This window comes from Phyllobates terribilis, unplaced genomic scaffold, assembly GCF_046119375.1.
Source record: "Phyllobates terribilis strain yellow unplaced genomic scaffold, ASM4611937v1 Scaffold_2__4_contigs__length_985480577, whole genome shotgun sequence".
Classification (NCBI taxonomy): domain Eukaryota; kingdom Metazoa; phylum Chordata; class Amphibia; order Anura; family Dendrobatidae; genus Phyllobates; species Phyllobates terribilis.
In genome coordinates, this window is record NW_027362762.1 from 437,185,689 (window position 1) to 437,201,909 (window position 16,221).

Genomic DNA, 16,221 nt, shown 5'->3' on the forward strand with positions numbered 1-16,221 from the left:
TCAGTTCCAGGGCCTAGGCATAACTGTGTAGTAGAGAGCAATGAACCGAGCAATGAACCAGCAGGAGGATTCTTGCAGGATGTGCCAGAGATGAGGAAAGATTGCCATCTGCTGGCCAGACGAAATCAAGCGGAACCAAGTTATGCCAGAAGAGTTGGAGGGGGAGCAAATTCAGATGCTGGACCCGATCAGGTGAATTCCAGGAAGGATTTCCTGGATTTAAAAGCCCAGTGCGCCAAGACACAGAGATTTGGCGCCAGGCTGCAGAGTGGAGCTGACGTGCTCCAGCGGGACAGCAGAGCCCAGCGCGACAGGCCTCAGCCAGAGGCCTGCGCTGCACCAGAGTCATACACTGCCTGAGAAGCTCTGGATTCCTCACAGAAGCACCCTGAGCCCTGCATATGTTGGGCAGAGTCAGGACCTGCGCCCCACACCAAGTAAGTTCCCAGGACCCGACGCCGCCTGTCAAGAGCCGAGGTCTGGACCCCCTTACTCTAAGCGTGAGAGACTACCATCGATGGTCAAGCCGAGAAGAGCTGAGAGAGGACTGTGACAGGAGAGACGCGCCAGCAACCTTGGAGGAATCGCGCAATTGAACAGGGCCGTCACTTCCAATTCTCACTCACGGTACCGGGGACAGTTGGGATTAGGATCTCAGGTTAGGTGGGGGCTGGTTGGTGCGTGGGAGGCTAAAAGGAAGCTGATAGACTTTATCTGGAATAGACTTGCGGCCTAGCGGGAAGAACCGGTGACCCCACTATGGCCATATAAAGAGAACTCATGTGGTGACTCCCACGACTGGGTGCATCACATTTATGCAGAGAACTTTACCCTTATTCACTGAAACTATTTCTCATTGTTATTCCAAGTTGTTGTTTATTATCCCTGTTACTAACCCCCTTGCAGAATAGATGTTATATATATAAAGTGGTTTTAGCAATCCCTGACTGTTCCAGCCTTGTGTCTCTGTGCGTTGCATTCCGGCACCTTTGTTATAACTGCAGCCCCTGAACATACCTAATTATTATTAACATACTGTACAAACATCTCTTCCCCAGGACACTGTGCACTGGGTTCTTTAATGTGGTACACACACTGATGAATCTACTAGTTCAGCTTCATTATTCTGACGCATTCGGATGTCAGAGAAAGTAGAACAGCTGCTTCATTATGTCCAAACAACATATTTCTCAATGTATGTACACTAAAAAAATTTAATTAAAATAAGTTGATTAAACTACTCCAAATATATTAGCATATGTTTGGATTATTTAAGGCATTCAAAGGGAAAATTTATCATTTACTTTATGCCAGAAAACTGTGGATCAAAGTCACACATTTTCAAACTTTTGGTATTTCTACGCTAGCTCCGAGACTTTTCCAAAATCAAAGTGGAGCTTAATGGGAGCGGGCATGGCCTATCGTATTCCAATAAATTTACTATAATTTACACCAAAAAGTTTCACAAATTATATCAGAAATATCAGGAATCCAGCCAGCTTCAGTGAAGTGCTTTCAAGCTGTATAGCAAATAGCTTGCAAGTGTGTGCTTCTTGCCTAGGAGACATACTGATAGGGTATTTAGATTGTGCGCCCAACTGGGGACAGTGATGATGATGTCTGTAAAGTGTATCTACCCCAAATTGGTATCAACAAACTAGTCAGCTAAAATAGTTACGGGTCTCTGAAAATGGCAACACAAATAAAAACTTTTTTATTACAAATTTTTGAATTATTTTTCTCCACTTGGTTTGGTATAGCCATAAGCATACTCACCTGGGGAATCATGATTCAGAGTAATTTGTACCTCATAATGTATGCCATAAAAACAAAACTCAAAAAGCCATGGTGGAATTGCATTTTTTCACAATTTCACCACACTTTTTTTCACATTTTCCAGAACAATTTATGGTAAAAATGAATTGTGTCATTCAAAACTACAACTTATCCCCACAAAAATCAAGCCTTCATATGGGTATGTCGACGGAAAAATAAAAAAAAGTTATGGCTCTTGGAAGAAAAGGAGGAAATAACAAAAGTGCAAAAAAAGTAAAACTGGATGCAGAGGGGAAAGGGGTTAAAGAAACTAGGGTAGTCTGTTTTTTTTAGAAGCCTATTTTGAAGCAATGCACATGACATCTATAGCAAAAATGTTTTACATTTCAAAATTTAATTTAAACATTACATCATTTCTATTTTCTACTCAGAAATAAAGTTGAATAATGTGGAATCTGGAATGATGTTAGTTACTTATGTACTGTATATAGAGATGGTGTGCATTGATTTGCAAGACCCAGTCCAACAGTCAGATCAGTATTCCGTGATAGATGGAAGCCCCCAGAACCACCTCCTACACCCCAGCACCTGCAACCCTTCTTTTGAGTTGGCCTCACATGTCATCACTCTGCAACAATGGCATCGCACAATGCCAGCTAATCTAAAGAGAAGCTGAGGTTATCGTGAGGTAAAAGAATGTTTGCAGGGCTCCAGTACATTGACCACAGTTTACTGCCCTAACCATAGGACGGGGTCCTGCAAATTGATTCACACCATCAATAATGTACAAGTGCTTCTCATTAATATAGAATCTCATCAAAAAGTTAATTTATTTTAGTTCTTCAATACAAAAAGTGAAACTCATATATTAAATAGAGTAATTACAACCAGAGTAATCTATTTCAAGTGTTTATTTCTGTTAATGTTGATGATTATGGCTTACAGCCAATGAAAACACAAAAGTCATTATATCAGTAAATTAAAATAATTAACAAAAAACACCTGCAAAGGCTTCCTAAACGTTTAAAAAAGTCCCTTAGTTTGTTTCAGTAGGCTCCACAATCATGGGAAAGACTGCTGACTTGACAGATGTCCAGAAGGCAGTCATTGACACACTCCACAAGGAGGGTAAGCCACAAAAGGTCATTGCTAAAGAACCTGGCTGTTCACAGAGTGCTGTATCCAAGCATATTAATGGAAAGTTAAGTGGAAGGAAAAAGTGTCGTAGAAAAAGGTGCACAAGCAACCGGGATAACCGCAGCCTTGAAAGAATTGTTAAGAAAAGGCCATTCAAAAATTTGGGGGAGATTCACAAGGAGTGGACTGCTGCTGGAGTCATTGCTTTAAGAGCCACCACACACAGATGTATCCAGCACATGGGCTACAAGTGTCGCATTCCTTGTGTCAAGCCACTCATGACCAATAGACAACACCAGAAGCGTCTTACCTGGGCAAAGGAGAAAAAGACCTGGACTGTTGCTCAGTGGTCCAAGGTGTTGTTTTCAGATGAAAGTAAATTTTGCATTTCATTTGGAAATCAAGGTCCCAGAGTCTGGAGGAAGAGTGGAGAGGCCACAATCCAAGCTGCTTGAGGTCTAGTGTGAAGTTTCCACAATCAGTGATGGTTTGGGGAGCCATGTCATCTGCTGGTGTAGGTCCACTGTGTTTTATCAAGACCAAAGTCAGCACAGTCGTCTACCAGGAGATTTTAGAGCACTTCATGCTTCCCTCTGCCAACAAGCTTTTTGGAGATGGAAATTTCATTCTCCAGCAGGACTTGGTACCTGTCCACACTGCCAAAAGTACCAATACCTGGTTTAAAAACAACAGTATCACTGTGCTTGATTGGCCAACTCACCTATTGTCAAGAGGAACATAAAAGACACCGGACCCAACAATGCAGACGAGCTGAAGGCTGCTATCAAAGCAACCTGGGCTTCCATAACACCTCAGCAGTGACACAGGCTGATCACCTCATGCCACGCCACATTGATGCAGTAATTGATGCAAAAGGAGCCCCGACCAAGTATTGAGTGCATTTACTGAACATGCATTTCAATAGGCCAACATTTCGGATTTTAAAAACATTTTTCAAGCTGTTGTTATAAAGTATTCTAATTAACTGAGATAATGACTTTTGTGTTTTCATTGGCTGTAAGCCATAATCATCAACATTAACAGAAATAAACACTTGAAATAGATCACTCTGTTTGTAATTACTCTATTTAATATATGAGTTTCACTTTTTGTATTGAAGAACTGAAATAAATTAACTTTTTGATGATATTCTAATTTAGTGAGAAGCACTTGTACATTAAATTGCTTTGTATGATGAAAAATAGATTTCTATAAATGTTATACATCATTCAAAATGGTAAAATGTTACAATTTGTCATTAATAACAGATATAAGTGTAAAGTTTTACAAGAGTAGCCCTTCAGCATAACAATAAAGTGGAGAATGCTTTAAGGGGATTTCCACTTTTAAAAAATAATCTTTTCACATATCATAAAATATATTCTGGTGTAATTTGTGAGAAAAAAATTCCACCGGTAATGAGTGCCCCCTGGTCCTTAGTATGGTCTTTGGAAAGAATAAGTCATGTGCTAGTCCTTTGTACTGACCACACATATAATTATACATGTAAATGAGATCCCCTCTGAGGCGTCTTTTTTCTAAGCTAAACAAGCCCAACTTTTCCAACCTCTGATCATATGAGAGACCTTCCATCCCTTGTAATATTCTAGTTGCCGCCTTTGAACTGACTCTAAGTTCTAAATATCCTTTTTGAGATGTGGATCCCAAAACTGGATTCCCTATTCCAGATGTGGTCTCACCAGTGATTTATAGAGGGATAACAATACATTGGGATCACAGGATTTTATTTCTCTTTTTATATACCTTAAAATCTTGTTTGTTTTTGCGGCTGCTGCTTGACATTGAGTACTGCTGCTGTTATGATCTGCAACAAGTACTAAGGAAAGAAAGGGGAAAGCTATCCCTACAGTAAGACTAAGCTGAATCCCTACGATGTAGCGGGCTGCTTGTTCCTTGTGAACAGACCCACCTTAGTCCTCGGCTAGTCTGAACGGAGACCTATAGCATAAAGGGAAGGGGTCCCTAAAAGAACTAGGGACTGGAACAAAAATGGGACACCTCCTGAACAGAGAAAGTTGTTGCAGAAAACAAAAAGATAAACAGGTACTAGAGGTCCCAGAAGGACCAAAAGAACTGACAGAGATAGGCACAGAAGCACCTGGCTAGCAAAACAGTCAAACAACACTGAGGTCCAGCACAGCCAAAAGGGCAGAGCTGGAATATAAAGGCAGATGGTCACATGACCGCAAAGCACAAGATGCAAAAAACAAACAGGAGGGTTCTAACAGTACCCCCTCTTTTATGAGGATCCTCTGGATCCTCCAGGCCCAGGCCTATCCGGAAACCTCTTGTAGAAAGCTCTAACAAGCCTAGGAGCAGAGACATCATACGCCCTTACCCAGGAGTTATCTTCGGGACCGAAACCCTTCCGGGAGACGAGATACTGTAATCTCCCTCTATGCCATCTAGAATTCAAGATACGAGAAATTTCATATTCGCCGTCTTCCACCACAAGAGGAACTGTGACAATGGCATCCCTATCTGATACATCAGCCTTTTTCAACAAGGAAACATGAAACACAGGATTAATCTTCCAGGAAGTAGGGACATCCAACCTAACCGCAGACGGGTTAACAACCTGAAGCACTTTAAATGGACCCACAAACTTAGGACCCAGTTTTTTAGAGGGAATCATCAACCGCAAGTTCCTTGAGGACAACCAAACCATGTCACCCACAGTAAACACAACCTCCTTACGTTTCCTATCAAAATACTTCTTGGACTTCTTGTTAGCCTCTTGAAGGTTGCAACGTACATTAGTCCAAACTCTCCAAATCACCGGAAAAATTCTTCTCCTCCAGCACCGCCAACCCCAATTTGAAGAACGAACCAAAAGACAGATGTCTCCCAGTACAACAAAAAAAAGGAGAACACCCAGCTGAGGAGGATGTATGATTGTTAAGAGCAAATTCTGCGAGAGGCAGAAACTCAGACCACACCTCTTGATTGTCCACCACAAAACAACGCAAAAACGGTTCTACATCCTGGTTCTTTCTTTCAGTCTGTCCATTAGACTCAGGATGATACCCAGACGACAATGACAAATGGACTCCCAACCTGTCACAAAAAGCACGCCAAAAGAGAGCCACAAACTGAGGTCCTCTATCAGAAACAATATCCGTGGGAACGCCATGAAGCTTGACAATCTCCTTAACAAACGCCTTAGCGAGAGTCTTGGCGCAGGGCAACTTAATGAATGGAACCAAATGACACATCTTACTAAAACGGACCACGACCACCCAGATGACAGTAAAACCCTCGGACACAGGCAGATCAGTAATAAAATCCATTGTGAGATGCGTCCAAGGCGCACTAGGAACCTCCAGAGGGCAAAGCAACCCCGCAGCAGGAGTATGTGAAGCCTTTGACCTAGCACACACAGTACATTGACGCACCCACTTGATGACTTCTTTCTGCCATCCAAGCCACCAAAAACTGCGACTGATAAGTCTCTTAGTCTCCGAAATTCCTGGATGACCTGCCAACCGAGACTCATGACACTCCACAAACAAATCTCTCCTAAAGGTTCTTGGCACGAACAACCTCCCATGGGGAGTGTTACATGGAGAATCATCTTGAGCTTTCAGAATCCCATTCTCCAAAACGGAGTCCAATGCCGCCACCACAACTCCTTTCTGTAAAATGCTCTCCTCCTCCTCGGCACCGACCGTAGGAGAGAAGCTGCGAGATAAAGCATCGGCTTTAACATTCTTAGTACCAGGGATATAGGTACATTTATTTGTGCTGCAATTAAAACTCCATTTGTTTTTTCTAGGTGCCCTTTACCTGATAAAATACAAGGAAACATAATGGTTGACATCTAACTAAAATGTCACAACTTGTGGCAAATCCTCTCTTAATTGCGACCATTACACATTTATCAAATGTTGGGACCCTAATGATAAACTTGGCACAAATTACTCCAGAAAAACTTTTGAATACTTCTCAATGTTGGGAAAGAGCAGAAGGCCGATATGTCAAATATCACACGTTAATGCTGAATTTTGTGCAAATAGTTTTTTATGCATGTTAAAAATATTTAAGTAACTTTTCTGACAAAAAAAAACTTTCCTGTGTATGTACATGAGGAATAACACATTTCTAGCCATTATATGACTTGTGTCTTGCTATTTCACCAGTTTTCCCCTCTGCATGCTCTATTAATTTGCAATTGACTTAGAACTGGTGGATGGAGACTAGCTGCTTTGATCTCTCCAATTCACAGCATAGCACAAAGAGAGGGATTCATGCTGTTTATTCCCTTTTTAACACACAGAAGCTACTTGGATGACATTATACAACAGTCCTGGGCTGTCTGGATGTGAATGAAGCACTGGGGGTAGGTAAAAGACTTGTTAGAAAGCTCAGGGTGATCTTTCTGTGTCTCCCTCTGCCTGTTTTCTTACTCTGCTCCTCATTCCTCACTCCTCCCTCCCCTCTCAATGGGAGTGCAGTAGGCTTTGTAACCTGACACCATAGTGAGCTGGCAGTTCAACATGGATTTGAGCTCGAGTGGATGGTAAGTTCAGGAAGCAAAGGGAGGGGAAGAAGTGGCTCATAAGTGAAGAAAAAATAATTCTCTTATAGAATATATTACAAAGGTTCTTATATTCACCTGTACTATTGATTTATGCAAAGTTTGTTGAAAGTATAGTTCCCATTTAACGTTGCAACATAAATATATTTTGGCCAGGCCTTTTTCAAGACAGCTATGACTTGAGTAGAATATGCAACTTTTATTCAGAAATATATTCAGAAATATGTTGTGCTTCACTACTGTGCCCACTTTTTTCATCATTTTTAACTTTTGACATAAAAAAAGTTTATTAAATGGCATAAAACATTGATAAATCATTCATAAATTTGGTTAATGCATTTACAACAAGGGAATATCATAAATTACGCAACATTTGGGCATAATCACAATAATGTCCCCCACTGTCCTATAATTCTAAAATTAAAAAATAAAGTTATTTCATGGTGATCCAAAAGTAAAATTTTAATATAATGTTCTGCTTTACATTCATCATATTCCCCACACATCTAGGTGTGAGAATGGTTGCGCTTTATTGGAACCTATTAAATATCCATCAGCCTTTATAAACCCAGGCTCCTTGGTCCATGTGCGCTCGTATAAATGAAGACTTAAATGAGTTTTAGTAGATCAGCTGGGATGACTGGCATCAAAATATAATTTTTGTCTTTATTTGCTTTTGCAAACCATGAAAATGGAAAACACCATATCTCCTTCCACGGGCTTCGGCACAAGAATGAAAAAAAAAGGCTACAAGATGCGTGCACAGTAGAATATCCTTGTACTTCTGCTACATCTTCAAGACAGCCAAAGGTCATAACACAGTAAGAGGACGAAGCTGCTCCAGTTGGGTTTCCAAGGCAATCCTCTCCTGATGGACTTCCTACGAAGTACAAGAGGAAAGTCAGTAATTCTTAACTTAATTCTTCTGATTCTTTCAGTGTACAGATATGTCATTAAAAGAAATAGTAATAAAGACCTGATGCCATCCGTCCTGGACCTTCTTAAAACTCTACAAGCTTGTGGTAACCAAGTGAAGGAGCTTATTAAATTTGGATATTCTAAAATATATTCAATACAACTAAATGCATGTGTAGATATTTTTCTTTACTTTGTAGTAGAAATATAATCAACAAAAAGATTTTATACATTAATAAACTGGTTAATTAAATGTCCTATTGACACTAAAGTCTGGATTTATTAAGAACTCATGAATAAGGAGGACAACATGGCAGCAGATTTATTAGTTGTCTAGGGATAACCCCTTGCTGATGAAACAGTGATTTTATCAAAAGTACGCCAAGCAGCCCAGTAAGTGACACATCACTGGAATCGGGGTTTTTGCCTCTACATTATGCAGCTCTTAGGTTAGGTTGCAAAACCCTGGTGGCATATTCCTATTAACAGGGGTGCAACTTTAAAAGAGGATTTTACAAAATAATCTGTATATATCATGGATTAGATCACAAAGTCCTAATGAGGATGGTGTACTTACTTTGCAAATCCATGCACAAAGACTTTATAATCCTTTCTGAATGCTCAGTATTTTATGAGTCCAGCTATACATTGCCAGATTTCAGAGTCCTAGTGTAAACTACACTTATTTGAAGTCAGTTGAATGATTACTGTAAATTAGGTACAATTAAATGTTGAGATATTGTCCCTCAATTATTCTGGGCATGATTGATGATCAGAAAAAATTAAGGAACTGATGATTATATGATTGACTAAAATAACCATTAACCCCTTTTTATCGCTCGGGTCCCGCCTGTGTTATATAGCCGTACGGGATGTATTGATGTGATAGAAGCTAGTTCTGATCATATCAGTTTAACCTCTTAAATGCCACTGTCAACCATGACAGCGGTATTTATCAGGGTTCAAAATGGCTGCCTTCACTTCTAATCAGTTCCGATAGCGGCTGGGGGCTTTCTGAAGTCTCCCATGTCTGCCATGCAAGATCTCTAATGAAACTAAACTGATAGCTGGACTTCATAGGAGATTGTGAGTTTCACAATATACTACAGTATTACAATGTATTGCATAGGTTCCCCATATAGAATATTTTTAAAAAGCTCCTAAAATATAAAAGTTTAAATCACTCCACTTTTCCTCAAATATAATTAGTGAAATTTAAAACACCACTCCAGCGCTGGAGTGGTGCTTCTAATCTAAGGTCCCTGACCCTAGTCGTATACTTACCTGCCACCATCATCACCTTTTATTGGCGCTGTTCCAGTCCTGCAGCGCGATCTTGTGGCTGCAACTTTTGACAGGCCGCAAGTCAGAGGAAACGATCACAAGCGCTCAATGCAAGTCTTTTGAGAGTCAGAACGAGGCTCTCATAGATTTACATTGAAAATGACCTCCAGCAAACACTGGAGCAATCTGGCAGGTCACAAACTGCTGACAACCAATAGGAGAGGGTAAAAACATCAAACTGCTGACGACCAACAGGAGCAGGTAAAAATATCAAAACACCAGGATTGGAGTTTTTTTTGAGTGCAACAATTCCCTAAAAAGGTGCAATAAAATGTTATTAAAACCACTGTATGCATCTCAAAATGGTAGTAATAAAAATGCGAGCTGGCTGTGAAAAAAAAACTAAGCCCTCACACAACTCCAGTTTTTTTTTTTTTTTTTCTTTTACAAAGTTCTAGATTTTTTTTAACTAACATATGAAAATACGTATAAATTTGGTATAGCTGTAATTGTACTAACAGAGAATCATGTTTCAAGGTCATATTACCGCACAGTGAATGCCGTAAAAACAAAACCCAAAAACAATTTTTTTTCTTCACCAATTCACCTAGCTTGGAATTTTAATGCCGTTTTTCAGGACACTATATGAGAAAACAAATGGTGTCACTCAAAACTACAGCTCACTCTGCAATAAACAAGCCCTCATGTGGCGACAGAAAAATAAAAAAGTTATGGCTCTTGGAAAGAGGGAATGGAAAAACAAAAAAAAAAACTAAAAATTGCCAGATCTTTAAGGGGTTAAACTATCCCTAAGGAATATTTTTTTTGTTAGAAAATGTTAAAATTACATATAAAGCTATGATATATTTTTTACAATTAAAATACGTTTTAAATCCATTCTTCACCTTGAGTTGCTGCTGAAGTTCACTATTCAGTCTGGCCAGCACCGCATTGGCTTCCTTGTTTTTACGGATGGCTGTCTGGATAGCTTTCTTCTGCTTGGAAGGCTGCCTAAAAAAAAGGATACGTATATAAAAGGCCAGTCCAGAGATAAATCCACGTCTTACAGAGGACCACACACCCACCATAGCATATGGAAATAATTAGCTGACAACCCCATAGTACAATGCCAAATGTTATGCCATTGCCTTGATGTGGTGAATAAAATCAATGCCTCCCCCAGTCCTGAGCTTTCCATGTGTCTGCATTACATTTCGTAAAGATAGCAAATGCTTGTCTGTATAAATTGAGATTATTTTATTAAACCTAATAGTAAATTGGGTACATTACAGTTAGTGGCATCCAGTCAAGATGAGATCATTGCCACAGAAATTCATCTTTCCTATGATAGTAACACTTTATTTACTGACCCAAAATCAATCATTCTTCTTCTCTCGCCTTTGGTCAATGCTCGGGTGTATGGTTTATAACCCTAGTAAGCATCGCACATCTTGTTTCATTTAAGAACAGCTCCGTGATACATTGCTGAGCGAGCTGGATATTTTTGCAGGGCTTTTAATGGTTTTAATCACTAGGCTATGTCACAGTCAGCACACTGGGTAACACAGCCTGCCTATGATGCAACATCTATTCAGTGGAAATATGCTTTGCACATATTCAATGGAGCATCTCACACTTTGGCTAATGGCTGCAATAGTCGAAGGGATAAAAACTATGTCCGTTTCCTAGAACAGGGATAATCTGCAGTAATCAGGCTTTTTGTTCACTGGATTAAACTAGGTTGCAAGCAGATGATGATGGTGTGCTCTTGCAGCTCTATCTAACTGAAAGCGCTGGTCAGCACATCTACCGCTGCCTGCAGATTGCTGAGTAGCAGATCTGTAAGGAAATAGAAAATGGTTAAAAGGACCATTTAATTCAGATGAGTTTATGTATTATAAAAGCTACAAAAAAAGGACAATAGCAGACAACTGTATCTCATGGCGAAAAAAAATAGAAAAAGCCTGTTACATGCACTACCTAAATGTTCTATTATAGGCATCAGTTATGTATCTAAGTGTATCCGATAGAATACACCACTGTGCTAGACTTCACTTAGTGTTAGTAGTAAGTGGATAATTTATTCCGTTATTGTAAAAACGACTTACTATGAGAGCAACACTTCAATCACACATTGGTCTTTATCAAGGACTTGATAAAGAGTTTTATACAGACCAATAAAGAGCTCGATAAAGGACTTGATAAAGCCCGCTAGATTAAAGGTGTATTTACGTTGCAACATTATTGTGAACAAGTATTTTGTGATAGTCATGCACTGTAAACATGCTGCCATTTGTCTGATGAACGAGCAAAATGCTCATTTGTTAGGTGAATAATTTTTAAGCAGGCTTAAAAATAATCGTTCTCACCATCGAATCGTCATGTGTAAACAAGACTTGCGTGACCAAGAACAATGACAGACTAAGCACACTGAACGATCTATTACAAATTATTCAGCGCATCGTTTACCATCAAAGTTGTTATCCTCTTAATATATTGCAGTCATCATATTATATAGCACTGTGTGTTTATAATTGCTCATTTTGCTTTCTACGCAGTTAATTCTTCTCTTTTCTATTAGGTCTATGAACTCACGTGATTAAAAACTGACTAGCTGAATCCTTCTAAGCTCTATGTAGAAATGTGGCACCCCAGAGGGTCTGGTTGCCACAGTGGTATTGCTTCCCTTAAAAGAAGTAATGCCATGTCTGGAGGCAAGCAGGGTTTCCTGGTCAGGAACACAATACATGCAACATTTCCTGGCTCTAGACCAGCAAGGGGAGGACCCTCCCCTTGGCAACTGGATCTGGAGGCGGGGTTAGTTTAGTTTAGTGAGGAGTTGAGTTCAGGACATTGAAGAGAGAGGAGCTAGGGACTGGAGCTGGAGATAGCTCGTCCTAGCCAGAATACACAGAGAACCGGACACCGGAGTCCGAGGCTGTGGGGGATTCCAGACCCAGCAGCAGATACCGTAGGGCAGGAGATTGCAGGTCTCCTGGCCCCCATCAGACGCCCGGAGGCTCAGCAGCACCGAGGGACCAGTACCGCCAAGGAGGAGCGAGGAATCCACAAGGCCCGAGCTGCAAGCCATACGGGTGAGCACAGCACGTTACACTCAGGGACATGGGCTACAATACAGCTACAAGCAGAATAGCCAAAGAGTATAGTGAGAACGGCAGGCCTACAACCCCACCTGGCAAGGAGGACTCTATGTTGCTTCCAGGCTGACCGGACTCTTATCACTAGCCAGTACTCCAGTCCAGGCCTGTCTAAAGTGTCATCAGTAAAGACCCTGGGACTGCACCACACTGACTCCGTGTTTATTATTGACTTCCTGCACAATAACCACCATCATCCACACACACTGCCCTGAAGCTAACTCTTCTTGTGGGGAGTTATACCACCTTTGCTGCTATACCACCGGCTTCAGAGGACTGTTCCGCAGCGGCGGTCTCTATTAACCGCACTCCACAGGTGGAGTAGTCGGACATTATATAACCTATATACATCTACTACCCTTGGATTGACCACCTCGGTCACGGACCGGGTCACCGCCACGGTGACTACAACTCCCAGCATCTACAGTCCCGGCTCCGGGTACCCCACGGCCCAGGGGGTGCGTCAGAAACAGGAAGTCAATTTTCCCTGTTTGAGTCAAAATCACTGCAAAAGTCCCTGGCAGGGGGGAAGGAGGGAGCCGCTGGGTCAGGACTTGAAGAAGGGAATGATAAATGCAGTGAAAAGAGACTTCCTGTTTCTACATAGAGCAGAGAAAAGAGAAGAATTAGCTTGGTAGAAAGGCAAAATGAGCAATTGTAAGTACACAGTGCTATATAATATGATGATTGCAATATATTAAGAGGAGTAAGAGGGGAGAGATGTTTCATTGGTAAATTACTAGAGGGGAGAAATGTTTCATTGAGGTTGTTAGCTTCAGTGATATGAACCCGGAGGCATGCTCCAGCATGCTATGTGATGGGAGGGGTTAATCGGCCATGACAGGGCTGGGTTTTTGTGAACAGCTAAAGAGTTGGGTGAGACAGCTGTTCACCATATCTCCACCCTAGGGTGTGGTCTAGGAGGTAAAGGTTGAGACTCTGGACTCACGCAGTGTTCGGTATGCCTGAAGGTGAGCAGACCTCCAGAGCTGTGCTCATGTGAAACAGAAATGAACCCTGTTTTCGAGCAGGCAGACCCTGCAGTTACAGGAACTGTAGTGAATGCTGTTTTTGTTTTTTGTTGTACCAGCAAGACTGCGTATATTTACTTTATTTTGAATTAGTTTGTGAATCCTGTTTTTAATAAACCAGTTAAAGAAATTAAATGAAAAGCATTCCTCTGACTACCTCATTGATGGGAGTGCTTCTTTAATATTGTATAAATGAATAGCACACCAAGAATAGGCACAAAACAAAATGTTTTTTATAATGCTTTTAATTTTCTACCCTCATTTCCAAAAAAAAGTTATCACACCGCATAGTGAAGTATAGTAACGTTTTGGGTAATGTACCCTTCATCAGGTTGAGAATAGGTTATGTGTGAAAAGTCTTTCTTGGTCGAAAAAAAAATACAAAATATCCACTTGAACGCCAATATATGAAGGGGTGGAATCATTGAGAGAGTGTGGAAATTACAGTACTATTTCCCATAGAAGAAGGAACCCAGTGGTACAACATGCAGTGGATTTAAGAGGGACAAGCTTGCAAAATTTTCTTTCTTTAATATTTTTATTTATGTCACAAAAACTAGTCAATTTTTATGGGATGCTTATTTATCAATGAGTATGTTTTTGCACAACCCTGAAATAGACCATGTAGAATGTACACATCCATGCCAAATGGACTCCCATGCGGCAAGGTAGCAGTGCCAACTATTGAACCATGGTGCTGCCCAATTAAGAAACAAACTCCACACATACTGTAGTCATCCGAGTGTTAACATGATCTCGGAAAAGTCAATGTGGTACACTGCTTATAACGTGTAAACAAGTGAATTAATCATATACAACAATCTTTTACTCTGGTGCCAGTGACAGACGGAATTCCTTCTGCCAGTATTATCTCAGTCTGCATAGATCTCAATATTTACGGAAGATTTCAGATTTGTCTATCGCTTATTTCATAAGCAATTTACAATACGCAACTGGCGCTGACAATGACAATTGTATCACTTGTAATTATGAATGATCACGTTTATGATACCAAATGTGCATAATTTAATTCTATACAATTTTGTAGTCTTCATGTTGTAATTAAATTTCAATATACCAGTTTATTTCAGATTATCAGTCCTGACATCACAATGAAACTATTACTATTTTTTTTCACAAGAAACCAGACACTTTATATACTAGTTGACATTATAAATATAAATCTGTCTTTTGGCAATTGTATATGACTCTTCTTAACCTAAGTATGATTTGAATACAGACGAGTATACTGGCGGTGACAAGTAGGTTACATTTGTACAAGTACAAGTAAGACAACAATGCTCTGTACCAAAGAAATGGGAGTACCAGAGCCGAAGGCTGGGTTCAGACCCCCCATTCCTGATTCTGTTGGGGGCTTCCATTTGAAGCTCCAGCAAACAGGATACAGACATGTCCTAGATGGAGATATAGACCCTGATTCATCAATTTATTTATGACAGAATACTGGCATTTAAAACCTTCAAATTACTTTTGGCATCTTCACAGCAGTTTTAGCCAGTTTCACCAAAATTGGGAAAGCTGGGGCAGGACGGGCATGATAATTGCGGGCCAACAAATTCATTAAAATTTGCAGAGTACCTTATGCCAGAAAAGGGACTCCAGTCCCTGAGTAACATTTTTGGCGAGGTGCATAGAGGCGCATGTTTCTATTGCGCAGGCGTCAGGAAGTGACAGTGACTCACCCGGCGCCTGCACAATAGAACCCAAGCAAGCGGGCTCTATGTGAGCGGTGCTTTGTGCATGCTTGGGAAGTGAAGGAGCACAGTGCACGTCACAGGGCCCTGTGACGTGTAGGGGAGGGGGGGAATATGGTAACTAAGCACATAGGCAGGAATTTCGGGGAATAATAAACAGTTAGGCGGGGATTTCTTGGGGTACCCCGGAAGGCCAACCCTGTGCAAAACAGAGTTTATAAAAACTGATTTCTCTGCAATCAGACCTCTACTATGGGTCATACAGGTATGTATAGATTTACTTTTCTATAACCTGTATGCCCATAGTAGAGGCCTGATATCACCCGGGGGGTGACAGATTCCCTTTAAATGAGCCTCTTAATGAATTAGGAGTATCTTACTCCTGCCCGACCATCATTAATACTGGCGTTTGAAAAGCCAGTCTTAATGAATCGAGGCCATAGACTTCAATTAGGCAAATTCCAAAACATTACATTTGGATTTTTTTTACCTTTTTTCCATCCGTGTCTGACTTTTAAAGGGGTTGTCCAAATTTCAATCTTCAGTATCACTCCCTAGCCTCCCATCTTCCTGCCTGTTGGGGAGCTGGTGTGTACCATGCCACTGGTCTGAACTGAGTGCTCAAACTGTGCTCTCTCTAATGCAGC

General features: G+C 40.7%; 1 protein-coding gene across 5 annotated transcripts in view; it reads right to left on the bottom strand.

The window, feature by feature from the left end:
- Positions 1-6,711: 6,711 nt before the first annotated feature.
- The window catches only part of REPS2 (RALBP1 associated Eps domain containing 2), a 181,077-nt gene continuing 171,567 nt past the window's right edge, over positions 6,712-16,221 (bottom strand). For all 5 annotated transcript variants that reach the window (XM_073665390.1, XM_073665392.1, XM_073665391.1 and 2 more), the window contains exons 19-20: positions 10,576-10,681; positions 6,712-8,351 (exon numbers count right to left, since the gene is read on the bottom strand). In XM_073665390.1, coding sequence (XP_073521491.1) covers positions 8,283-8,351; positions 10,576-10,681 — 175 coding nt within the window. In that variant the 3' untranslated portion in view covers positions 6,712-8,282. The remainder of the gene's footprint in view (positions 8,352-10,575; positions 10,682-16,221) is intronic.